This window comes from Chlamydotis macqueenii, chromosome 3 (assembly GCF_036417535.1).
Source record: "Chlamydotis macqueenii isolate bChlMac1 chromosome 3, bChlMac1.mat, whole genome shotgun sequence".
NCBI lineage: Eukaryota > Metazoa > Chordata > Aves > Otidiformes > Otididae > Chlamydotis > Chlamydotis macqueenii.
In genome coordinates this window covers 13,475,374-13,503,157 of record NC_141558.1, presented here as the reverse complement: position 1 = coordinate 13,503,157, position 27,784 = coordinate 13,475,374, and the positions used below count along the sequence as shown (strand labels likewise).

At 35.7% G+C, this 27,784-nt stretch overlaps 1 protein-coding gene across 3 annotated transcripts in view; it reads right to left on the bottom strand.

Annotated features, from left to right (window-relative positions):
- NBAS (NBAS subunit of NRZ tethering complex) overlaps window positions 1–27,784 on the bottom strand; it is a 190,357-nt gene that overhangs the window by 113,830 nt on the left and 48,743 nt on the right. For 2 of the 3 annotated variants that reach the window (XM_086744896.1, XM_086744898.1), the window contains exons 22-33: window positions 25,469–25,552; window positions 24,642–24,795; window positions 23,216–23,401; window positions 21,990–22,163; window positions 20,874–21,007; window positions 20,101–20,163; window positions 19,435–19,557; window positions 18,010–18,112; window positions 14,121–14,344; window positions 11,230–11,342; window positions 8,262–8,375; window positions 326–439 (exon numbers count right to left, since the gene is read on the bottom strand). In XM_086744896.1, coding sequence (XP_086601022.1) covers window positions 326–439; window positions 8,262–8,375; window positions 11,230–11,342; window positions 14,121–14,344; window positions 18,010–18,112; window positions 19,435–19,557; window positions 20,101–20,163; window positions 20,874–21,007; window positions 21,990–22,163; window positions 23,216–23,401; window positions 24,642–24,795; window positions 25,469–25,552 — 1,586 coding nt within the window. The remainder of the gene's footprint in view (window positions 1–325; window positions 440–8,261; window positions 8,376–11,229; window positions 11,343–14,120; window positions 14,345–18,009; window positions 18,113–19,434; window positions 19,558–20,100; window positions 20,164–20,873; window positions 21,008–21,989; window positions 22,164–23,215; window positions 23,402–24,641; window positions 24,796–25,468; window positions 25,553–27,784) is intronic. The other variant, XM_086744897.1, reaches the window with a different exon arrangement.

Here is a 27,784-nt window from a genome sequence, read left to right as displayed (position 1 = left end):
GTATGCAACTTCAGTTGAGACATCTCAGTGAGCTAAAGTGATTTAGAAAAAGACAACATTGCTCCAGAAGTCACTGTGGCTTACACATTTTGTAGTTCCATGACTACATGGAGTTCCTCCTCCATGACAACAGGACTTCTAGTATTTCATACCACCTGCTTTCTAAAGTTGACATGCTGATGTCAGTTGACTTCCACAAAAAAAATGGAACTGATCTTTGAATTAAATGAATCAATCAAATGAAGTACAATACTTCATAGTAAGCCGAGAGTCAGAACACAGATTTCCACCACCATGCCACACCACTCCCATTTATTCACTTCACCTGCAGCCATGAGCTCTTGGCAATGCATACTAGCCGCTCTGTAGTCCTGGAAACTGAGAGCTTGTTCCACTAAAAGGATTAAAACTTGACCTTTTCTCTCCACCTGGTCATCTCCTGTAAGAAAAATTAAATGTTTTTATTAGTTAACTGGAATTAATGGTCAACTTAATCTTGATGTTTTATTTCTTAAGAAAACTATATATCACAACATGGGGAACTCATAGTGAAATTGAAGCAGAAATAAATTTATCTGCTTTTTCCTGAAGGAAACAAAAACAGTTATGTATTTTAAAAAACATTGGCAAAAAAAAAAGAAATCTACACAGCATGTAAAGTCTAGGTTAAAAAAAAAAGTTTGAAAACTGTATTTATGTGATAAGCGAAAGATAGATGAAGACTGACATTTAAGGCAAGCAACACATAAATTGAAATCATGACATTGAAAAAAAAACTTCTGTGAACTGTAAAAGAATAATTTTGAAATTTGTAATTGTTTTGTTACAATATACAAAGCTCCAGTTTAAACTCCCACTTTAAGAACCTAAATAATTCATGAGATGTTGAAGACACAGGTATTTAAAAGTCTCTACTGTAATAAATGTAGTGAGTAGAACTGATACACACATCTCTGTCATCAAAACTTCTGGACAATGCTTCTTCCCCCAGTTATGAGTCAAAAGAAACATTTCAGATACTATTGATCCCTTCTGACTAAAAGTTTTGTCAAGAATCTCTGTAGAAAAATGTCCTGACCTTAATTTTAACATATCAGCATTCAAAGATTAAACTCTAATCAGACAACTCATCTCTTTTTAAAAGTCAGCCAGAGTCAACAGAAATAACATTTCTACCTGTAATCACTTACCAGTCATCTATTTTTTTAAGCTTTTTCCAAATTAGAATGAACACAAGAGAAACAAAGTTATTTACTTTACTGACACCAGTCAGTCCAGGCTTGTGCTCAAAACAGTGTGTATGTCCATGCACTGTATGAGAGAAAGTGACTGAACATACACAGGAAAAATAATTTGTTGCTATTCATTTTAATTTAGGAAAGAAGGATGGCAAGGAGGTAATAAAAAAGAGTGTATTTTTTCAATGTAAGCTTCTTTCTCATGTTTCTACCCTATTATTAAAAGCGATTTTATGCAGTCACTGCTGTTACAATCATTTGAAAAGGGCACTGGTTTATGAAACTGTATTACTACAACTTGTGAAATGCAAATATTTCAAAAGGTTAAAGAGATCCAGTCCCAAAAACCATTTAAAGAGTACATGTTCTTAAAGTGCATAGCTGTTATTTTTAACCCTACTTGGCAGATGTATCACTGTAGGCAAAGCAGATTTCTTTTTAAAGCTTTCTCAACAGAAAAGATGTAGCAGTTGCACTATAATGACATTCAGGCAAGTGAAGTTACCCTAATTATTGAACTCAATCAAGATTCCCCTAATCCCAGCACATGATGACTAACTCAGCTGGGAGAACAGGCTGGCTTCCCATCATTTTATCTTTTGGCCTCTTGCTCTACATACTGCAAACACATGATGCTGCAAATTAATCAAATCCAAGGCTCTTCTGTTGCAAAATTTTGCCCTCTGGAATCTGAGAACTTCTCATTTGGGCGAAAACAATTACAGATGACAAAGAGGTGCTTCTATCTATACAAGCTAAATGTCAACTGTCACTTCTATAAACAAGAGATCTGTACTTGCCACTCACCTTTCAGTGTGCACTTAACCCCGACAGCTTTACTACTTACAGAGAGATTTGACTAAGTTGTAGATGCAAATAAACGGCACGAGAAATAATCAAATTATTATCCGTCAAATTTCAGCTAGATAAAATAATCACTGCTATTTATTACTACTTAAAAATCAGTGAGATTGGAAGGAAGAGAGGAGGAACACCTGGAGCAAGGAATAGTTTTCTTCTTAACTGTGTTTGAGCAGTCATACACTGACAAGTCCCCCATCCCCAATCTTTTAGCTGATTAGTTTTAATGCAGTAGGATACATCTCTGCATGTTTTATAAAAGCACAAGCATAAAATATAAGGATCACTTTCCTTCCAGTCCATGGCTATACTTGCTCATCTTATTTCCACGGCTCATTCGTTTAAAATTCCATTATCTTAACACACGCTGTTACGCCACAGAACAACCATCAGCTTTGACAAGATGAGTGAATCCCCTGCAACGCGCAGCCCGAGTCCTTTTTCATACAACTTTCATTGCCTCAACAGCGCAGTCACTTAAAATACTGCCCGCTGCAGATTAGCGGCATGGTCTTGTTCTTCTATTCAAACATGAAAAAAATCACTGCTTCAGCTTCCTAACGCCTCATTTGAAGGCATTTTAATAATACAATCTTATAAAAGGGAATGTTTTGAATTCTAAATTGTTCTCCTTGCCATTTTGACAGATATCCAAGATTTAAAACCAAGAAAGGTTCAATGAGTAAAATCATTTAAATGGTGACCTTATTACATTACTCAATAATTCCACATCAAACCTTAATGCTAATGTCTGACATCCAGACTCAAACAAATCAAGTTCAAAAACTGGAAAAGATACCTTAGTTTTTGTTTCTCTTACTTTTTTTAAGTTTGTGTATGTTCAATTCCTTCGGAATATCATCTCCTTATATCATAAGAACAATGCATATATACTCTAAGAGTTCCTCCACTCAGTAAGATTTAAATCTCCAAAGTTCTTTCTGTATCTTTGTGTTATGATGTTTAGCATTCAGATAGAAGTTGATACAAGCAGACCTGGCATTATACCTGAAAGGAGGCTGTAGCAACGCGGGTGTTGGTCTCTTTTCTCCAACAAGCCATAGGATGAGAAGTAATGGGCTCAAGTTGCAACAGAGGAGGTTTAGGTTGGATATTAGGAAAAATTTATTCACCAAAAGTGCTGTCAAGCATTGGAACAGGCTGCCCAGGGCAGTGGCTGAGTCATCATCCCTGAAGGCATTTAAAAGACGTGTAGACACAGCACTTAGGGACATGATTTAGTGGTGGACTTGACAGTGTTAGGTTAGTGGCTGGACTCGATGATCTTAAGGGCCTTTCCCAGCCTAACTGATTCTATAATTCTACTACAAAATATAAGAGGAAGATACGTAAGCTCAGATGTAACAGAAAATCATTTTTTTCTTGAGAAATAAAGGATGTTCAAATAGTTTTAAAAGTTTGGGTCCAGTCTGGGTTATATAAAGTAAAAAAAAAAAAAAAAATATATATATATATATATATATATATAGAAACACTTTGGGTAAGATCCATGCTGTGAGTAGATGAAACAACATGAAAGTTGAGTGAAAGCATGTCATAAATGGTATCAAAATTGTATGTATACTCCAGAAATTCCATGTCACCTACATTTAGGAGAACAGAAACCATCTGTACAGTTACCTCCATATGCATTAAGCAAGAAAGTCAGTGCTGAGGAACATGGATTTCAAAAATAAGCATTGATTTAGGAACGTGGGCAAAGCTTAAACTTACTAGAATTAGCTTATGGACATTAAAATTAACTAAATTACCATAAGAAAGCTGTAAGAAAAGAAAATAATGAACAGAAAACATTTCTAGAGAGCCTGATTAAAGAAATAAAGAAATAAAGAGCAATGCTAACTACAGCTTTTTGATACACAGTAATGGCAGAGAAGATGCTCTTAATTTCTGATAGATAAGCATTTTACCTGCTCTTTTTTTGCTCCTCTATTTCGTAAGCAAGTAATTACATAAAGTGAATTCTTTCATGCCCTTTCTTAACCAAGAGCATGGATTAAGTGAGGATCATGAGACACAGAACAGCTCCAGCTGCCTTAGCAGATGCAGATTTTTGGGCTGTCATGCTGAGCACATTCTCCCTCACTCTGCCCATCTGTGAAATTAAGATAACACTTGTGTGTCTAATTTACAAAGGTAGTGACATGAGGCTTAAGTAGAGTTTACTGTCATTTATCAAATACTTTAAAGCAATTTAAAAGCTAGCTGATATATCATTACCTAAGCAATATTTTAGCTTTGATAAGTATGAATATAAATTCTATTGCTCACTTTCAGTGCTGCTCTCCAAACAAACTGTATTTAGAGAACACCATTTGCAAAGCTCAGTAAGTATGTTCCACAAGACAAAATTAGAACTTCTTTCACAGCAAAGGTGGCTCATAACTCAGGATAATTGTCTAAGTAGTGAAAAAGCAAATAGAGACGAAAAACAATTCCTTCTTACAGCAGCACTTAACCTACTTGATGATAAGAGGGCTGGAGCACCTCTCCTATGAGGACAGGCTGAGAGAGTTGGGGCTGTTCAGCCTGGAGAAGAGACAGCTCCAGGGAGACCTTATAGCGGCCTTCCAGTACCTAAAGGGGGCCTACAGCAAAGACGGGGAAAAACTCTTCAGCAGGGTCTGTTGCAACACAACGAGGCATAATAGTTTTAAAACAGAGGAAGGTAGATTCGGATTACATATTAGGAAAAAAAAATTTTTCCAATGACCATGGTGAAACACTGGAACAAGTTGTCGAGAGAGGTCGTGGATGCCCCATCCCTGGAAACATTGAAGGCCAGGTTGGATGAGGCTCTGAGCAACCTGATCTAGAAGAAGGTGTCCCTGCTGCTTGCAGGGGGGTTGGACTAGATGACCTTTAAAGATCCCTTCCAACCCAAACTATTCTACGATTCTATGATTCTAATTCTTCATTAAGTAAATCCATAAAGTTCAATCCCTAGATTCTTTTTCAATATCCAGGTTCATCCCAGTGTATCTCCGTAAAACCATTCCCTTCCATCATAAGCTGTTAGAAATCAAGTTACCTTTTCCCAGTAGTTTTAAACTCAGTAACAAATACTACCTGTGCTAAAACTGCAAGGAAGGTTTTCCTTTTCTAATGTTCAGTTTAAAATAAAACTTACTAATTCATGAATCTTAAACTCTGTATGTGTGAGCTGCCCTTTTGGCTACAAATTAATTTGTGAAATAATATTTGCACTTGTTATCATTCTTATGGCTACCAGAATCCAAAAATAACTCTTCACTATATCAATAATTAATTACAATTCCACATCTTAAATTATAAGTCAGCAGATACAGAAATACCATTTTTACATGTCTTGCTTTAGTATTTTTTTATACCTACTATTAAATTTTATGAAACTCTTCATTCACAGACTATGATTAAGGCTGTGCCAGTACTCCACTTAAAATCTGTTTTTAAAGGTATTATTAACATAGCTATTAAAATCATATGCAATTTAAAATTCAGCGTAAGGTTACCTATTCCAGTACTCACTGAAAGTACATACAGCAGTAATTGAGGACTAAACAGTGAAGCTCTACAAACTTTCTTTAATCTGTTGGAAAAATATTGCATTTGCATTCATGACTTAAAACTGCGGTGACAATTGTGTTTCCTTTGTATGCTTTTGGACACTCTTCTGGATATTGGTCAATGGGATGAAATGTCAGGAACAAAAAAATCTCCCGTAATTGTGGGATGCTGTTAACAGCTTTCAAGTCCAGAAAAACTAAAAAAAAGATTAAAGAACTACCAAGTTTCTTAAAATGAAAGAAACTTGTTTTCCATAGCTCATCACCTGCAAGTAAGTTCAGATGAAACTCACAACTATAGCATTCTCATACTGAATCTGCATCTTGCTTAGAAATTAATATCCAATAAAGAAAATAGTATTTCTATATAAGTAATATGACTAGTCATCCCTCAGTGACAATGAAATGGTTTTTAATCACAAAAGCTTAAAATTACTTATTAAAAAAAAAAAAACCACACAAAAAGTGCCCACCACACCACAAAAAAATCTCACCCCAAAACCCCACTAAATCCATATCCACCACAGAAGGTCATTACTGAAAATGTTTTCTTGCTATTTTTTCCTTTCAAATAAGTGTTATAGCTATAACCAAAACATAACCTTGAAAGTGACTGACTTGTTTGTTTATTTAGCATATGAGAGGAGTGTCAAAGTAGTGTTTTCCTTACCAAAATCCACTCTGAAAATATACTTTTACTACTAAAATTCCATGCTTACCACAGGAACAACCATCAGTGTTATTCCCAAGGTTAACCGTTAAAGTCAGAGCACCCAACACTCTTAGACTAAATATGTAATTTGTAGCATAATTAGTCATTTTTAAACTATTCACGTGCTTAAAAATTAACCACCTCCTGTATTAATCTTCTGGTTTTCTCCAGCCTGGTAACTACACGGAAAAGAAAAATTAGGAGGCCACTTCATCATCTGGCTTAAATCTCTTAAATCTCTTTTCAGTGGTGTTTCTGTAAGTGCCACTGTGATTACAACACTAGCACACAGACATTATCATATCAATGAGCTCTATATGAATTCTCTGAAGTTCTCTACTTAATATACGTTGCCTCTCATCTTTCAGTCTCTGGAGATGGGAGCCACAAGTCTGTTCCTTGTTCAAGGGAACATACTAGGGCACTGCAGACGCTGATGTACAACTAAGGTAGTAGTACAACACCACTGGACAAAATTTAGTGTTTTTTAAGCTTCATAGCATCACTGTAGATTTTGATTTTCCTTCTCTCATACAAAGAGAATGATTAAGACTGGAAAAAAAGAAGGTAAAATAAAAATCAGCAGCATTAGCCTGAACACCCCAGACTATTAAGAAGAAAAATTGACAGATTTTAACCTGATGTGGGGGGAAGTAGAGAGGAGAGGGGGGAAAGCTGTACAGCAATCTTGTCTTATGAATCAATATGGAGATTTTTTTTTTCCCCCGGAAGTCTTACAAGCAAAGAAAGAAAGAGAAGGTACGGCTGTCATTCTAGTTTCTCTACAGAACAGATTATATGTAAAATGAACAAATATGTAGATTAGGTTCAGCTGCCTAACACGGTACCATCCCCTCCCCTCTGCCATCTTGCAAGCAGCAGCGCTATGTAACATGAGCACTGAGCTTACCAGAGTCACAACGTTGCCAGTGATTCCTTTCTTTAGGACCTATGCATCTCCAGAGGTCAACAACCTATCTTCTGTATAACCTCACCCAGCTCCCTTGAATATCTCCCTCCCTATATATAAAAAACTACGCAAAAATCGCCAATATTAAGCTTCCTGAAACCATGAGAAAAAAATCTTAAATTATTTAACAAATGGAGAGAGAAAATCTACTCAGGCATGCATCAGTGACAAAGCTGAAATGCATTTGTTTTACATAACATGCTGCATGAAATACAAATTTCTATTTTCCATTTTCTATTTTTCTATATTCTATTTCTACATCATAAAAACATAGCAGTATGGCATTTGTAGTTGCACTGAAGAAGTATTTTTAAAAAATCAAAAGGTCTGCCAGACACTTTAAGTAACCTATCTAAAAAAGAAAAAAAAACAAACCTAATATCCTCAGCATTCAATCCTTGAAGATGTTCAGCTCCTCAAATGAATACTCAAGCTAATGCATTATTTTTAGCGCACAAAGGAGATACACAAAGCATAGAAAAAGTGTAACAGCTGAAGTTTATATATTACAGATAACTTCCCCTGCCCCTCAACTTAAATGGGACTATTATTAAATCAAACTACCTTATTTGACAGAGACAATAAGATACACTGGAATTTAAGCACCACCAATTAACTGTAAGGCAAAATATTCTCAGCCACAACTCCAATCTGAATGAGCTTTTACTCAAAATCTAGATTAGATAAGGCTGGTTTTATTTTAGTTATTAGTGGAAAATCAGAGCAGCTGACAATATCAGCTATTTTACAGATAAAATACTTCATTCATGTAAAATATTTCATTTTGACTGCTCTTCCAGGTGACTTTTTAGTGATGTCCTTGAACATACATTCTAATAATCAACCCAAATGTCCTAAAGCATTACACAAGTGCATGTTGCGTTGAAATTCAGTGTCTTATTAACACAGCTTACCTGCAACCCTTAGCAAATTTGCAAGTCCCAGGAGCTTAGCAGACTGCTTATAGTTCGTTGGCAACTGAGCAAGACAGTCCTTGATAAGACTAAGTCGATCCAAACATAAACGCACTGTTGAAAGAAGAACTGGCATTAGAAACTGTACAAATGAACCCTACTGCTGTATTTCTGTTTAAACAATGTAGACACAGAAAGAGTGGTAGGGAGTATAAGAATGCAAACACAATCTGAAAACCAGCCCAAAGTTATTTGCATGCAGATCCTTAATGATACCTGTAAACAGAAAGTTAAATCACTAGCAACTCAGGCTGGGAAGGGAAGAAGAGGGAGATTAACCTGGCTCAAAACTCTTTTTTGTTTCAGGTTTTCAAATTCTTTAAATTTATGTGACTAAACATATGCTTTTATACAATTTTTTAAATTATAATTTTTGCAACATTTTCAGAAGGACTGCTAAAACAGACATTAACTTCCATTCAGAATGTTGTAAATAACTAGTAGTTCACAATACATTTTATTTCAGTGTGGACAGGATAATCACACAGAGTGAAAGAACTGTCATAGGCAAAATCTTCAGGCTGCTTTAATTGACAGAAGTATTTTCTGAGCAAGTGCAGGGAGAGCCTGCAAATCAGCAGGTTGTGTTAAGAATACCCCGAGAAGCTTGTAATTAGTACTATGCCTCAAAAAAGATTTTATCAAGAATTATACAATTAAAGTAATTGTATAATTTAATATCATGAACCAATTTCAGTGCTCTTTTTAGCTAGTTAGTGGGTGGCTAACTTCTGGCTGCTGCTTTGAAAACGTAACGTTTTCATACCATGCAAGTTCTCAGAACACAGAGGAACAAGCATGCAGATCTTCCACTTAACACTCAGTAAGACATTAGTGTCTGCACAGGGGATAAACTCTGCAGTAGCATATTTGGCTTAAAACATATGATATTAGGCCTCTCAGTAAGAGCAAAGAAGCACTCACATAACCAAAACTCCATTAATAGAGTTCTGGAAAATGAAATTAGACTGCAACAAATTAAGAATGGAGGAGTACAGAAAGGTTACACTTCTAGTTTCATTTTTAATATCCTACTACACACGCAAATTAGTATACAGCACTAAACTGTTTTCATTCACTGATGGGGTAAGCAAAATTTTTTGAAATCTCTAATATAACTGAGTGTAATCTGAAATAATAGCATCGGTCAAACACTTTAATGAAATATTAACCTTTTACATTAATAAGGAGATTCCAAATCAGATTTTACTAAAATACATCATAATAGTAGATCACAACCTTAACTGCTGAGTTTGCTAAAAATATAAGTCGGCGAGGAAGCTCTACAGAAAACTAAAAGTCCAAATTCTTACTGTGGGAATAACTGATCCTTAATGTTATTTTAATGACATTCTATCAGAGTAACTGACCATTTAGAAGCTTTCATTAAAACTTTAAAACATAATTTTAATCTTATTAGATTAATTTCATTTACAGAAAAGATACTGAAGAAAGCATGAGTCAAGATCATTAACAAGGTTACAGGCATGATTTTACATATTCTAATTAATCTTGATCACTTGTATTACACATACTGTTAATACAATATTATGTTGCCACTTTTTAAAAATTGCATCTTCATGTCCATGCTGAAAAAGATTTTTTTTTAGAAAAAAAAAAAATGTGCTTTTCTACAGGCTGAATAAACTGACTGAAAAATAATTCTGCTCTAAAAGTCAACACGCAACATTGCAAGATCTGAAAACCGGACTTATTCTCACTCCAGAAACTGTAAGATTTCTGAATATAAGATATCAAGCATCAGCTCACTTTGAAGGAATAGATGGGAAAAAAAAAAAATAAAAGAAAAAGAAAACACCAAAGTAAAGTAACAACAGCCACTAAGAACATCCACTTTGTTTTCTTTAGACTCACAAGCGCTTTCCATAAACGCCAGTATTTCTCTGTGCAATGCCAGAAAGTAAAACATTACCATCAGCACATTTCTTTGGTACTCAGAGCTTTTCTCAGCCAGTTCTCTTAGAGTGCTTTCAATACCAGTGTTCATGCAGTTTCACATAGTTGCCCACATACTATACATTCCAGCTTCACTGAAAGCCAGGTAGAGGAGCTCTCTTCTATTTCTTTCACTTAGAAAAGTGGAGGTTTTTATTAACAAAGCGTATTGGGTTTGTGTGGCAAGGTTTTGGTAGTGGGGGAGCTACAGGGGTCGCTTCTATGAGAAGCTACCAGAACCTTCCCCCATGTCTGATGGAGTCAATGCCAGCTGGCTCCAAGACAGACCCGCTGCTGGCCAAGACGGAGCCCATCAGCAACAGTGGTAGCACCTCTGTGATAACAGATTTAAGAATGGAAAAAAACATCTGCACAACAGCAACTGCAGACAGAGGAGTGAGAATAGGTAAAAGAAACAGCCCTGCAGACACCAAGATTGACGAAGAAGGAGGGGAAGAAGTGCTCCAGGTGCTGGAGCAGAGATTCCCCTGCAGCCCGTGGAGGACCCCACGCCGGGACAAGCAGACGCCTGAAGGAGGCTGTGACCCCACGGGAAGACATTAAAACTGCCTACACATGAAGTACCTCTCTCCCACCCATTATTTTCAAGTTCATCAGCACATGAGCAAGAGCGGATTATTTTGCAAAGCTCAAACTCTTTCTGCTGAAGTCACCAGGAGCTTCAGATAGTCAGTACTCTAATTATTAACCAGTTCTGCCAAAAATAAGTCCCAAAACATAGATTCCATACGTAGACGTCTTTCTTATCTCACATCAACCTAAACATGTTTTTAAAAAATATTTTTTTGGTATATGCCTGTAAGCTGTTTAGAGGCAGGGAAGGGACCCTTTTAGTTCAGTCCTGCAAAACTCACACAATAGTCAACTATTTGTCTTACAAAGTTAGGCCTGCGATTCAAGTAATCATATAAAGAATAAAAACATGCAGTACCTTGTAATGGTAATATTTTCACACCAAATTCTTCAAGGTAGCCGAGAGCACGAATGAGATCTAGCTCCTCCTGAATAGCACTTGGAGAATCTACAATCAGTTGTAGACAGCACCTAAGTAGGAAAGAAACAAATTTTTCTGAAAGTTTTAGAATTAATTCAAAGTTAAATTTGCAGAAAAAGTTCACCTGCAAGTAAAAAAATTTAACCTGTGAGTAAAAAAACCCACCACCTACTCCCTAGTCCTGTAGCACACATTCTATGCGCTTTGCACAATACCTCTGTTGTGGCTGGCTAAACATTTTAACAAAACTCTATTCTTGGATTGCCACAGTTTTCTTCACCTAGTTGTGATAAGAACATCGCCTAAACCCTCTGGAATTTAGATATGCAATGAATTTAACGAAAGATGTTGAAGACATATATACTAAAATATGTATCGATTTGGGGAAATACTTCTCATATCACTGTTGCATTTTGGTGTTGCCATATACTAGAAGACAAAAGCAAAATTATGTAAAAAATTGACTGGAAGTGGAATGTTAGAGCTATTGTCAAAAACTCAGTTTCCTCAACTAAGTTCAGCAAATGAAAACAAAGTTGATTTAATAAAAAAAAAAAGAAACCATAAAATTGCTCTAGATATTAAGTAATGCATATAATTATTAATAACATGCTATTTACAAATAATTTACAAAAATTCAGATGTTTTATATTATCTTCACATAATCAGTTTTTTCGCACTTTTTTAAAATAAAACTTGCATTCCGGTACAGTGTATTTGTATGTAGTTTTATGAATACATGTTTAACAAAAAATGAACATGCAAAATAATCTCAGTGATTTAAAACAGTTTAATTCATCACATACTTTAAATTACAAGTATTTTATTTGTGCAATTTGTCATACAGCTTTTATCCCTACATGTTAACTAAGAAATAGGCATGTTTATATAAAAATAAAATTGCATGTTCGCTACACTCCCATCTGAACCTGTCACATTTTTCAGGAGCAGGACAAACATTTCAGAGTGCAGTGGAGATTAAAACTGGAATGGAAGGAAAGAGAACTAGCTAAAGAGAAGATAAATATGTTTCGCCTAAAACAACTCATATAGAAAGATTACTAGGAGACCTGCACACTGTGATAATCACTCACAGAAGTAAGTTAAGTTACCACGAAACAACTGATTGGAGAAAAGTCAGAGAAGGACCAAAACACCTTACTAAACAGAATAAACACACGGTCACACACTCATAGCAAGTATTCAGGCTATAAACTGCATGTTTTGAAATATCACCATAAAACCATAAGATAAAATTCATTATGGGACCCTTATGAGATATCAAAACCAGTAATACTTTCTATTTCCAGAGCCTGCTACTGGAAAAGACTCTCAATAGCAGATTGGGGAAAAAATTAAAAAACGTAAATAAACCCTAATTTTATGACAACATTAAACCAGTTATTCATATGATTATAAATTCATAGAATGGTTAGGGTTGGAAGGTCATCTAGTCCAAACTTGCCTGCAAGGAGCAGAGACATCTGCAACCAGATCAGGTTGCTCAGAGTCCTGTCCAGCCTGAGCTTGAACATCTCCAGGGATGGGGCATTTACCACCTCTCTGGGCAACCTGTTCCAGTGTTCCACCACCCTCACTGTAAAAATTTTTTTCTTGTGGAAAACTTCTTAATTTGAAAAAAAGATAATTCATTACAAACAGTTTGACTGTATTACTATAGTCAGTACTCAAAAAAAAAAAAAAAATGATGATGTGTATGTACATACCATTATGGGTCAAAATGAATTTGTATCTTGAGTGGAAGAAAAATAATTTAATCTTTTCCTTGTAGTTAGTAGGTAAGCGTATTCACGTAAAAGTGAAAGTAGTACTTTATAAATACACATCTTCCTTTGTAGTTGACATATAAGTATTTTTGTTTGGTTATGGGATTTTGGTTTGGGTTTTGTTGTTTGCTTTGTGTTGGAGGGGTTTTTTGGGGTGTTTTTTGTTGTTTGTTATTGTTTGTTTGTTTGTTTGTTTGTTTTAATAAGTGCCTTAAGGGAAAACGAAAACTCATTTGGATTAACACATAAAAACAGTATCAACGAAACAGTAAATTCTTAGAATAAAAGGGAAAGACTGGAAAGATTAAGACAGCTTCTATTTTAAACATTTAGGGTACGCCAAAGCATCAATCTTCTACATAGGTAATATAGGATCATTTTAACTATCTGCATCTAAACTGTGAAATAAAATACTTCCATATCTAAATCCATAAAAAATGAACACCCACACTGCAACCTCCAAGGCTACTTCATGCCTGAATTCCTTTCTGGAGAATTATTTGGCTTATTTCTTATTGTAACAAAGAAAGACAGATAACCTCAAATGAATTCTCAGAATTTGGAAGGACTAGAGCAAGAAATAAATGAAAGAATCAGCAAAATGCTATTTTCTATTGTGATAGTAACTGAGGGCCACAATTGCGGTTCAGTGCTCTAATGTGGGAAAGGTTCAAATGACACATACAAAAAGTTTCTTGTCCACATAGAAAGACTTACACATTTCTTCTTCTTCAACCTGAATTCTGTAACAGATCACTCCAGCAACCAGGGACAGCAATAGTGTACACACACAGAGCAAGGTGTAGGGAAAGAAAAAAAAAAAAACCAACCAAAAAACCCATATCCCACAAAAAAAAAAAAAAAAAAAAACAAAACACTTAAAAAAAACAAACAAAAAAAAACCTTACAAAAGCCATTCCGTTTACCATGTAATTTTACATTAAGAGAAATAAACCCATGTAAGATTCTCAGTTAAAACAAAATTCAAGTTTCAGTTAAAAGAGCAATATGTATTTCCGTATATGACAATTGTAAATATACCTGGCCAAATCCATACAGCTATCGGTTAAACTCGTTGAAGAATTGAAATATTCTCTGCCAGCAGCCAAAACTAATTCAATACTTTTCGCATAGCTGACTCGGTACTGTGGCTTCCCTTTTGATGAACTTGGTAGATCCACTGACCAAATACTGCAATGCATCATTTGCCCAGCCAAGTGGATATTGTCTATACTGCTTGAGCATAAAAGACTTTCTGTGAATATCTAAAAGAAAGAAAAATGTTTTAATAATCTGCAATAGGAGCTTCAAGTAAGCTTATCTGCACTGTATGGAACTCTTTGAATAAAAGGATCTTTCAAGTCAAAAGAATATAATCAGTTCAAGCAGAAAATGTAACTTCTACCAAGGAGAGTATCTCCACAATTTATTTAAGTAAAGCTAAAATTACCTAGTAGCTAGTTATTTCTACTTTCTGCAGAAAAAAAAAAAGTTTCTTAACTGCCTTTTTACAGTATGACTTACTCATCAGAAATTATTTATACCTACATTCTGAAGTGTTAATAGGATGTAAGAATCTAAAAAGACAGTTCAGTATTAAGACCTTAAAACCAATAACATATGAGAAGAAATTCTGAATCCCTGAAGGAACCAAAAATACTTAGAACTGATCATACAGTATGTTTTTTAAGTTTCAATCAAGACTATCTTCAAAGAATGCATACTAACATAATGCTGCATCTGCCACAAAACACTTAAACTTATTTTCAGGTCAAAGTTTTGCCCACTGTAAGACAATCAAAATAACCTTAATTCCTTACAAAAAACTTTTTTTTTTTTTTAAAAAAAAAAACATGGTCAGTATTGTCCTAATGAAGAGCAACATATGCATTTAATCATTTCAGAAAATATCACAGCAGCAACAATTTGGCCTTTATTGAAGGCTTCACATTTCATAACAAATTAAACAGAATTAACAAATCATAGAAGGGCTCAGACTGGAAGGGACCTCAAACGATCGTCTGGTCCGACTTCCCATGTGAAAGGGGACATAGATGAGATTATCTAGCACCCTGTCCAACTGCATCTTAAAAATAAATTGCTTCTTCTCTAGGAAGAACCTCTTCAAACCAACTCATACTCTGGAAGGGAATACAGTTCAGAGCTTCTTTAAAAGCCATCATACAATTGGATCATCTTCCATTTCACAAAATATTAATCCTCAAGGAATAGTGAAAGATGCAAAGTATGACAGCTAATCATTCTTCCTTAAAGATCACATACATACAATTTACCTCTTTCAAAATTTATAGACATGAAGTCCTTCTTCAAGGGGACAGGATTTACTGACTCGATTCAAGCAGAACAGAGTAAGTATCATGCTAAAAAAGATCTCAGTACAAACCACACACGTAACTGCAAATCCTTACTGTCTCATAAATTTCTCAGTTTTGAAGTTACCAAGGTATACGACAGTACTACATTTCAAAACATTTTAAGCATTCGTAGATCATTCTTCCAAAACCCTTTGTGGTGTTTTTGATCATACAGTACAGAGGTTAAAAAATAAATTGATAAAAAACTTATATTAAGATTAAAGCAAAGTAAATACTATTATTTTCACAGTGCTCTAGTACTATAATTTTTAAAAATAATTTCTAATACTTAATAGAATCATAGAATGGTTAGAGTTGGAAGGGACCTTCAAAGGTCTTCTAGTCCAACCCCCCTGCAAGGAGCAGGGACATCCCCGACTAGATCAGGTTGCTCAGGGCCTCATCCAACCTGGCCTTGAACGTTTCCAGGTATGGGGCCTCCACCACCTCTCTGGGCAACCTGTTCCAGTGCTCTACAACCTTCATTGTAAAAATTGTTTTCCTAATTTCTAATCTAAATCTACCCCCCTCTATTTTAAAACCATTACCTCTTGTCCTATCGCAACAGGCCCTACTAAACAGCCTCTCCCCATCTTTCTTGTAGGCCCCCTTGAGGTACTGGAAGACCGCTATCAGGTCTCCCCGGAGCCTCCTCTTCTGCAGGCTGAACAGCCCCAACTCTCTCAGCCTGTCCTCATAAGAGAGGTGCTCCAGCCCTTTGATCATCTTCGTGGCCCTCCTCTGGACCTTCTCCAACTGGTCCATGTCCTTCTTGTGCTGGGGGCTCCAGAACTGGACACAGTACTCCAGGTGGGGTCTCACCAGGGCAGAGTAGAGGGGGAGAATCACCTCCCTTGACCTGCTGGCCACGCTCCTCTTGATGCAGCCCAGGATGCGGTTGGCCTTCTGGGCCGCAAGAGCACATTGCCGGCTCATGTTGAGCTTCTCGTCCACCAGCACCCCCAAGTCCTTCTCCTTAGGGCTGCTCTCAATCCATTCCCCACCCAGCCTGTATTGGTGCCTGGGATTGCCACGACCCAGGTGCAGGACCTTGCACTTGGCCTGGTTGAACTTCATGAGGTTGGCACGGGCCCACCTCTCCAGCCTGTCAAGGTCCCTCTGGATGGCATCCCTCCCTTCCAGCGTGTCGACGGCACCACACAACTTGGTGTCGTCGGCGAACTTGCTGAGGGTGCACTCTATCCCGCTGTCCATGTTGCCGACAAAGATGTTGAACAGGGCTGGGCCCAGCACGGACCCCTGAGGAATGCCACTCATGACCGATCTCCACATGGACATTGAGCCATTGACCACCACTCTCTGAGTGCAGCCATCCAGCCAACTCCTTATCCACCGAGTGGTCCGTCCATCAAACCCATGTCTCTCTAGTTTAGAGAGAAGGATGTCGTGCGGGACAGTGTCAAAAGCTTTGCACAAGTCCAGGTAGATGACGTCAGTTGCTCGTCCCTTGTCCACCGATGCCGTCACCCCGTCATAGAAGGCCACCAAATTGGTCAGGCACGATCTGCCCTTGGTGAAGCCATGCTGCCTGTCACCAACCACCTCCTTGCTCTCCCTGTGCCTTAGCATGGTTTCCAGGAGAATCTGCTCCATGACCTTGCCAGGCACAGAGGTGAGGCTGACAGGCCTGTAGTTGCCTGGGTCTTAAGCCTTAGCCTATCACAAAACCATGAACATTAAATACATTGAAGCTCTCTTTGAGCAACTTCAAATTGTACACCTGCAGAGAATGAGTGACTTTTTTATGTGCAGGTTAAACAGCATTCCTTTTTCTCTTCAATGTTTTTTTCTAATTTGCTTTCAAAATGTCTCCCAAGAGCTAATCAGATTTGAAGCCATAAGCAATTAAATCTGCTAACTGTAATAAAACACTCTTAAATTTTTAAAATATGTAACTACTTAAACACTGATTAGAGTAGACATGGCACTGTTTCCATAATAAACTGCAGTATAATGACATGAAAATGTAGATAAACAATACACGTCACAGTAAATTCTACACCAGTCTAATAGCTGTCCTTTACAAATATTAATGACATAGGTTAGGGGTTTATGTACATACACAGGTTTTTTTCCTTCAATGAAATTAGATCTCTCATCTCACATTATTTTACTTCAACTGCAAGCAACTGAAAGTCTATAATCTTACAATGATCTTGGATAATATTATCAAACCAGCATCTCATGTTTAAGAAATTCTTGGCTGAAGGTAACATTTAACTAAAAGACTGTTTCTTTTTATTAGTTTTAAGTGTGTATTACTACACACATTTGTACATAGAATTACAAAGTCTCAAGAAGTTGACTCGATTTAAAAAAAGTTGAATTCTAGTAAAGATATACAGGATATTTACTAGAGGGGATTTTGATGAAATGAATTAACACAGGAAGTTTCTGATCTGAATGAAATACCATTAAAGAGCCAGTAGGCAACCAAGTGACATAGCACATGAAAATGTATTTACATTTGTAAGCAACAATGAGAATTTGTAGCCTACTTGAGACATTAATCAGTAAGAAAACAGAAAACTCACCTCATAGCAAGTATCTGAATGTAAGCATGTATATACTTTCTGTTGCATGTCTAACATATCCTGGAGCAGTTCCTTCCATTGTGTCTCACTGACCGATGGTTGCCTACAAAAATTTTTAAAATTAAATACTCTATCCCTCAAAGAATTTAAAGAAAAACAGTAGGTAACACTACAGTTCCACCATCAAAAATATGAGTCTTCTCAAAAGCTATTTCAATCTTTAATTAGACTTTCAACTAAAAGTGATTTAAAGACAGAATGTTTTTAATATTAATTAACATTAAAACAGTATCTGTAGGATAAAATTGATTGACGACAACAATGCAGTACCCAAAGTGGTTTTGCTGTTTGTTTTCTGTGGGCTAAGACAGGGATTTAATCAATCTTTATCAAGATCCCTCCAGCTAGGTTTTGGTGACTTCCAAGAGTACATCAGAAAGTTGGAAGTACTATCTTCCTGCTCATCCAAGAACAGCTGGGTAAAAACAAGTTTGTAACAGCAACTGAGGATCACTAAAAAATACTGTTCATTATAGGTAATCTCAAAGGACTAATCAATTGAATGCTACCACAGACAAAGAGAGCTGCAAGTTTATTTTGTTCCTTAAATTGGAACAGTATTCAGATTCTTGACCCTCTGTATCCATGGATCTCTTTTACCCACAAAGTTTCCTATGCAACTTCATTAGCTTTCATTTTGGCAAAGCAAAAGGCATCTACAGAAAGTGAAAAATCAACATTTTTCCTACAGAGGTATTGACTTGATCTTTCTAAAGAAAGGTTTTTAGAAGTAAAAAATTTTCCAGGACGTCCAAGCTAAATACTACCCTGCTATCACTCATAAACTGTTGTGCATGTTTACTTTAAATAAGAAAGAAAAAAAAAAATCCAACTCGCAGTGATGGCTGTTTTTCACAGGGATCAATCTTTTTATCTGCTTATGTCAAAAGACATGTAATAATTCATCTACAGCTGGAGGGCAAGTTAAATTAAATAGTTCTTAAACAGAAAAACTGAAAAATTATACTGGAAATACAAGAGGTAGAATCAATACGTAAAATCAATAAATTACCCTATTACAAGAGCTCCAAAGAAAACATCAAAACAATCAACCTGTTGTTTTACAAATCCTACACTCTCAATAAGATTAAATAGGTCCTAAAGGACCTCATTTACAATATGTTCACTTCCACTGATCATCATCTTGCAGTATTTTGCAGTCAGTATGTCTTCTAGGCTTGTTTATTTGAACACAAACTTATCGAAACAGGTTTGAAGCAAGACAGAGTTTGATGTACACTGCATTCATTTTGAATACTACAGTTCCCCACTGCAACAAAACAGGTAGGTACACTCTCTGACAATAAGTACTCATTACCTTACTGTCCTTTCCCTCTTATCTCCCATTCCCCTTTGAATACTAACTTGCGACCTGTGTGCCTCGTCAGCCTAATCATCAGCTTCCGTGCTTCCTCCGCATTGTCCTTTGTGTCTTTCACAAAGGAAACAGGTTTCTGAAGTCCATGTTTCTCCAACAGCTCTGACACGCTGTAAATGAACAGTCAACATTTTTTTAATTCTGCACAGTTGTAGAACTACCTCTGCTGCAGCAGTCTTAAAGCTGTCTCAGATATGTACTGCAAATGCAAGCAGTCTCCATGAAGTCTGTAACAGTATGGATTAGCCAGAGGAACATTATTTACTCAAAAAAAAAAAAATACTGTAAAGTAAATGCATATCATCGATAACCTGATGACATATCTTCACAGCTTTTAGTTTTTTGAACAAACTATTACAGAGTATCATGATCAAAACAAATTCCCCAGATATTTCAGACATAACCTTAATTTCTCTCAAAAACAACCAAAAAAAATTATTCCAAGGAAAGTATCTCTGCAGTTTTACAATATTCAAATAGCTAAAACCATCCAAAAATTCTAAGTTCTGAACACAAAAAAACTTACAGAATATTTTGCTGACAGCACTAAAAACAAGATAAATATTATTGCTGTTTTCTTGTCATAAAGAAGTTCTTGGCTATGTCTAGTGACTTCTGTAAAAATATATAATTTATTTTAACAAAATAAATACCTAAGAATTTGTTCCAGTTCATCTACTTCATCATGAAGAGTGCTAGTTTTATCTGTTTCAGGCCTGCAAAGATATTACACAATTCATATTAAATATACATCTTCATACTTCTTGTAATTTCTTCACGTAATTCATATTACATAGATACAAAGATAAGCAGTTTGAAACATTCCTTGATTAAAATAAAATATATGTTCATATATTAAAACTGTTGGCTTCTTGCTGGCAGGATAGTTAAAACTGAGAGGGTCCCTCCGTCTCCCAAGAACAGAGCTTTTCTTTCTTCCTTAGACCTTTCTCAGGGTCTTTCCTTCCTACATGTAAAAGATATTGGAAGAATAACTTACATCTCCTCCTCATGTTTTCACTTTCTCAAGAATTACTTGTCCTTTATATAGGTCTTCTATATAGAGACCTCTCTCAAAGGATCATATTGCTGCTTATAAGCTAAGTGCAGGACACCACTAACTGTAACAAGACCAACAAGACCAATAAGATAGCAATAACACTTGGTCTCAATTCAATAGGAAATACAAATTTAAGAAACTAATACAGAAACGTTGGTCTAGGCTGTTGCTTTAAACCACATTTTGTTGCATTATTTGCTAGAGTACCGATACAGTACAAGCATATATATATGACCACAGCAACTCAGACAGGAACAGAATATTCCAGTAACATCATCTACCTTTCAGTGACTTAACAGCTGTTTGATTCACAACTATATTTAACATATCTAAAATATTTACAAATAACTAGCTGAAAATGTTTACCCATATCCTCTTTGTGGAAGGCATTCCAAAATATCGTAACAGAGAGAGAGCTGGTCATCTCGTTCACAACTATAAATGCATTCCAATGCTGTAATCATAAGCTGGTCTTGATCAGGAATAATTTTTTGCTGACACTAACAAGAAAAGAAAGCATGTTATTTTTGGTTTTCTGTTTCTAATTCAACAGTTAAGTTTCTTGTGACTATAAAAAGACGTGTACTTGAAGTAAATAAATTGCCTTTAGCTGTAATCAGAAGATCTCTTGCTAATAACTTAGTGAAGTATCTCTTGAAGTTACAACCCAAAACATAATTTGTCTAGTTTCCTACACCACAGACACTGGGAAGAACAGTGGTATGCCATTATATCCTTTTTTTTTTTTTTTTAATTTGAGAGATGTAGAGGGTGCAGAGCAGAGGAAGGCAACCGCTGCAAACATTTGTCAGATTTATTTAATATGTACAACAGTATCTATAAATAAACTAGCTCTGTTTTTCCTTCACTGATTGATTTCTCTCCATACACTCAGAACATGCAACAGGATGCAAAAATGTCCCCTGCAATAATTGTTTAAACTGTAGAAGCAGCATGAAATACTCACACGGAAGGTAACTTCAGCCCTTACTCATTGAACTCTTGGCCCCATCCTAATGGCCACCATTTTATTCTTTACATTTGTTGTGGAAAGAGAGGGGCAAGAGAGGTGGCAAGGAGAAGTAACTTGAAATCTACTGCTAGTAAATTCCTCAGGAAAAAAAATATTACTGAGATAAAACTCTTTCTTATCCATTTTTTAAAAAGCAAATATACTTTAAACATATCACCATAAAACTACTTCAAAGAAGAATCTTTGCAATAATTTTTGTTCTACTGCACCAAGATCATAATTACATTAGTCTGGCAATCTCATCAAGGACAGTGTAGTTGCATCATAACTTATGCTACAATACTTTTTTAATTAAAGTTTTCTAAAACATAACAAATCCTGGATCCAAGAAGAGGGAAAGATCACAGATTATCTAATTTAGAAGATGAACCAACCCTGTTTATAAATTCACCTCTTCAGAACAAGAATTTCCAAAGAAACCAGTAGAATCATTAGGGCTCTATACTTACAGCGGGTTTTGAATTCTGAAATATCTTCAGAGGTAGAGTCAGGTCTTCCTTTGCTAATGTTACTAAATATTCTTTAAAAAGTGAGTTTGCAAGACCAGGGGACTGATTTTCACAGCGATGGAGAAAAGGGATCATCCACTGATAAACATTCTTCACGTATTTGTCATCAGAAGACTGGAAAGCGCAATGAGTTACAGAAAGGAAAAAAAGAACAAGCTCAGCTTCATTGTCCAAAACAAACAAGAAAACAAAAAAACAAAAAAACAAAAAAAAAAAAAAACAGAACATATTTTGATCAATATAACCAAAACAATATCTTCACCTATCACAAAGAACAGCTGAAGCCTGACATTCACCATTGCTGCAGATCACTACATCATGTAGCACTGAAACAATCCATCATCTTTCCACTACCCAATGGCTTGGGGAAACCAAACAGCACAGGAGTAAAGCCCATTATGTGAGGAAAGCTTAGCTGTCTTTCTCCTGTAACTTTAGAATGTGTGAAAGATTGGCTTGTATTCATGTCAGAGTAGCACTACTTTCAATATGCAAGAATGCAAGACAGAAAACAAATTACGAGTGGTTACATAAATCCCAGAAAAATTTTGAAAATTCTGAAGAGCTTCAAACACAGGAGTATTCTCCTCTGGTGCTTACATGTTCTTTGACTGAATTGCAGACCCTTGTTCAATCTCTAGGTATTTTTCAACCTTTCCAAAAGCTCTTTTTCTATACTGAAATGCCACGCATAGGCTAAACACAGCAAACATGAAAAACACACATATGCTGCAGAGGTAAATACTAAGATTTTTTGCCAATATTTAAAGACACCAAAAAACATCCAAGGAAAACATTCAGTGTTGTTGTATCTGCAGCATCATCAATAGCTACACTGAAGATGCTTTAGAAAGGGTCAATGGAAAAGCAACTCACAGCTTTCAAAAGACTGGATTTATTAACGATTAGTCCTGTGCCTAGGACAAAGAAACAGGTCTTTGAGAAACCTGAGCCATTTTAGCTCATTTTAGCCATTCAGGTAAACAAAGAAAAAAAACCCCATCACAACAAAAAAGGAACAGTAAGTTTTGAATTCTTGTCGAATTAAAGATGGAGGTTCACCAGAAAAATTTCAGCCACTAACAGTATCATATCTACATAGGATCTAGGGTAACCTGAATTACTGGAAATCAAGGTATACTTACCGATTTATTCAAAATGCTTACATTCTTCATCAATAGTCTCAGCTTTTCAATGTCCTTCATCTCTACAAGTTCCTTCAAAGTTAAGGTTTGATCACCATCAGTCTCATAAACTAATGTCTCAAGAGTGATCAGATTGTCACAAAGCACCTGCAAACCAGGAATATTCCTCTCCATGCCCAGACGAACAAGGGACAGAGCACAGTCCACCTGAAAAACAATAGCACATCCCTGCTTTACAACAGTTTGCCAAAAAAAACCTTCAAGTCTAATCTGTGTCCTGTTTGTGTGTTTATTTTCTTTCCCTGTTTCTTTTGCATAATAGACAATTTAAGTTCCCAGAAGTTTTTGTGGACTGTATAATCCATTTAGGAACAGCTCTTCTCAGCTTTACAAAGATCAAATAAAACCCTTAATCTCAGTAGATGATGTCATTATAGACTTTTGACCCAGATGCATCTTATTGATGCATATTAATTAGGAGAACACTATTCCTTCTGGAGATCACATACAGAGATACATCACCTCCTCTCACCGCATGGAATATGAAGGACAGGACAGCTTTAAACTAAGATAATCGGCTAACTGACTGAAGTTATGCATACCTCCACACGTATCGTGACTTTTCTAGCTGACTATGAATTAACAATTTTAATTGTTGCATTTCATTTCTCAGAAGATAATGACAGTCTCTTTCCCTGGTGACTGAAAATACCTTTATATGAAAGATTCTATTTCGATTTCAAAGAATGCAATATTGGCTGTAGGTATTCAGTGAGGCAGACATAAGTCTGGAAGAGTTGAACGCAATTTCATTTATATGCTAGTAATTTAATTGATACTTGGAAGTTGCTCTTATTCCTGTACCTACTGATAGGCTGCTAAGATCACGAAGAACTATGATTAAAGAGCCTTAGAGAACTGCAAACTCAAAGAATAAAAGAACCCAGGAAGCAATTATAACAGCACTACATATTGGCATATGACAATGACACGTGACTGCCACATGTGTGTATATATATGACACAGTATCATGTGACAGATAATAAAACATGTTTCCCAATACCCTGTGCACAACATTCCCTCTCTTAGTTATAAATATAAAATGTAATGGTAAACATTTTTCATGGGCTACAAAAATGCTACTGTCTCCTATGGTAAGCCAAGTGAAAGGGAATCTACGGGCTTCCTGTTCATTCTTATGGATCAATTATTTGGCTGTGTGAACTTTAGAGCAATCGTAAGTACATTAGGAAAAAAAAAAAAAAAACAAAAAAAAAACAAAAAAAAAATCCCACACCACATACTTGAAAAGCCATAATGAAGACTGAGACATGGTTTATATTACTGAGGGAAAAGTGTCCCATTAATATGCATTAAGACAGGATTCTGTTGAAGAAGGCTGATCAGCTCAAGTCAGCCCCTACCATTTCTTCACTGTTATTCTCACCTGCATCGCGTATTTTTCAATTTCCTGTGCTCTGCTCAAATACCAATCAGTAACGAGATCTACTGAAAGGTCAGTAGTCCTGTACTTCAGTAACTCAGGCTGCATTTCATACAGAAATTCGCCTTCATCTTGTAAAGCTGGTTCAACAACCGTCCTTTTAAGAAAAAAAAAAAAAGTAAGTATATGTTTAAGTATACATTTGCTTGTATTTTTTTCATATCAGTCTTTTTCCTACAACTTCTGTTTGTTCTGAAAGAAAATGATACAATCAATTTACTATTACGCCAATAATTCGATGAGACTCAAATGCCAATCACAGTAGGTGTTAATTTTTGTTAGCAAAGTTACTAGTAAGAGATTCCAAATATGAGATAGATTATGAAAGAAGGAATCCCCTCTACTAAAGACACAGGCATGCCCAACTTCTGCTTTCCATCTGTTCTTCAAACAGTAAAAGCAGTTTTGTGATCCATCAATGCTGCTACAATAAGGTTATGGCTGACAGGCAAACAGTCAGAAGGAAAATAAAAAATAAATACTAAAAAAAAAGAAAAAAAATCTGGATTTCCAACAGTAATCTCCCTCCCCTGCTCACATGCATTTGCAAAAGTTACTCATCACATAGTCATACTGAACAGAACGCAACATGAAAGAGTGTTTGCTCGGTCAGCCTCACTACGAAAACTGAAAACACAAGTTAGTGTGTAGAAAAATAAGAACTTAAGTCTTACTGGGTACTTCCCACATTTTTAGCATTATTTAATAAATTCTTTATCTGAAATGTACGTAATTATAGAAAAAAAATTTTGCTTTTTCTATATACTTACCTGCATTCGGCTTTCTCACACCAGTCTTCTTCACGATGTTTCTGCTCATTCCAAGGAAGAATTTTCAATGTCCCCTGCTTGTAACTAGTATGACAGAAAAGGGAAGCTTTACACTTCTTTTTTTTTTTTTGAAGTTGTGATGGCATTCAATTAATGGAATACAAAGCACACATGCAATACATAAGTATTACACTGAATTCATAATAAACATGTCATTTAATTAAAATATCAATTCTTTAAGATTTATAACTTCTTATTGCAGCTTTATAAGTGTGATTTTGCCTGTATGATATTATCTGTATGAATATATTCTACCTATACCATTAAAGATCCACTAAAAAAAAGTTGATTTCTTACTGATCATATCTTTTTTTTAAAAAAAAAAAAAAGTAAGAACTTTTACAGCTTCATAGTAAGTATTCTGACTTCACATGCTCTCACAGAAGACCGAAATGAGTAAAAATCTATGATCTTCACAGCTTAAAAAAAAATACATATATAATTCTTCACATTTTTAGACAAATCCTTGTAGTAAACTGAAACAAGATATGCCCTGCTGTACTGGTCTTCTAGTTAAGTTTAATGTGGTTTTCTGACTATAAACTCCCACAGTGAAACATTCCCTAAATACTGAGGTTGAAGGAAAAAAAATATGTTTAAGATGCAGATTAAGAACACCATGGGCTATTATTAGAAGGATGAGTTATGGCTTGCTGTTGTAGGCTAGTTGTTTAAGCAGCATAAAACCCAAAAAAACATGTCAAGCTACGCAGAACATAAACTAAGGGGGAAGAGAAGCGCCATATAGGTTCCAGCATTTGTAGAAATAAGAAACAAACCACGTACAGGGTAAAGACATTAAAGTTTCATCATACTGGAGCAATAAGCTATTTTAAATCTCATTCATTTTTTCCTGACCCTGCTAATAAACAGCAACAGCAATACTACATGGACAAACCCTATTTATAAAGTAACAACTGACACAATCTTCTCACCCCTTGAAGAGCAGCACTGTAACTCAGTAGCTTAAAAAAAAACACAGTTCCAACAAACAAATCAATTCCAAGAGTCAAAACAACAAACCAAAAATCGGTAACTCCATCTCATTTAGCAACAGCCATTAAATCATTAACAAAGTAAGGCATCTCCATACTAACTGCCCTGCCCTGTACACATACACATTTCTCCCATAAGGTCAGCCACACTTTCCTCCCATTCGCTGTGCACTAACAAGTAACATCCTGTGTTTCATCACAATAATTCCCACCCTCCAAATGAAACACGCAGTAGAAATCCAGCAATAAATTGGCAGAGACAGATTTGCAGGCATTAAAAGTCAAAAGAAAGGAGAGGAGAAGATGGAAAACTGATAATTACTGTTTCTCAGCTATAGTAACATCTGTGTTCAATTCCAGTGCAGCTGGACAAAACGCTGCAAATGTGTCTTTGTAATTAGGTACCACATAATAACATCACTGAAAAATAAATAATAAAGAAAACTCTGTATTAACATTTACGGTGTAAGCACTAGGAATAAAGTCACTTTCTGATTTTGGAAATATTCAACATTAGCCCATGTATTTGGGGGACTGGATGGGGTGAGAGGGCTGTGGTTTGTTTGTTTAAGTTTTAAATAACATAATTTATCAATTAATTTTTAATATTACTGTTTAAAACTGGGTTCATAAACTAAATTAATAAGGTTACAATTCGAATTTCATACATGAGCATGTTATTATGGAAGCCCTAGTTTGTAGTGAATTTTTTTTCTTTATCAGTTGAAATGTCAAGTAATAGAAAAGCCAAAGTATGATTAACAATCCCTTCCAAAATATGAAATTAAGACAGCACAAGCAGGTCTTTATATTACAATCCATAATGCTCTCATTTTCTATGTTCTATTAAACCTAAAAGAAAACTGGTTAAAATTTTCTTGCCCAAGACAATTTATTTTCATAGTAAATTTTTCCATTCACTTCCTATTAGGCTTAAGAGGAGATTTCAGGGGGATCGCAGCAGATACCATTTATTATATTTACTCTGAAAGAAAATTCCTGTGTCAAGTAGTCACTTGCAGACTGTTCACGGCTCTGGCAGGTAAGAGCATCCTAAGTGAATAAGTCTTCCTATATAACCTCAGAGCCCCAGGAGAAACTTTTGTGAAAGCTGCTTTGGTTTGGCTGTTCTTTCACTGGTTCTTTTTGTTGTTATTGAGAGAAAGAAGTAATGCAAAATAGTAAGGAAAGATGTGCACACATTTAATGGATATTTAAAATATTCCTCTTTTGGCTAACAAATTATTAAAAGAGAAAATCA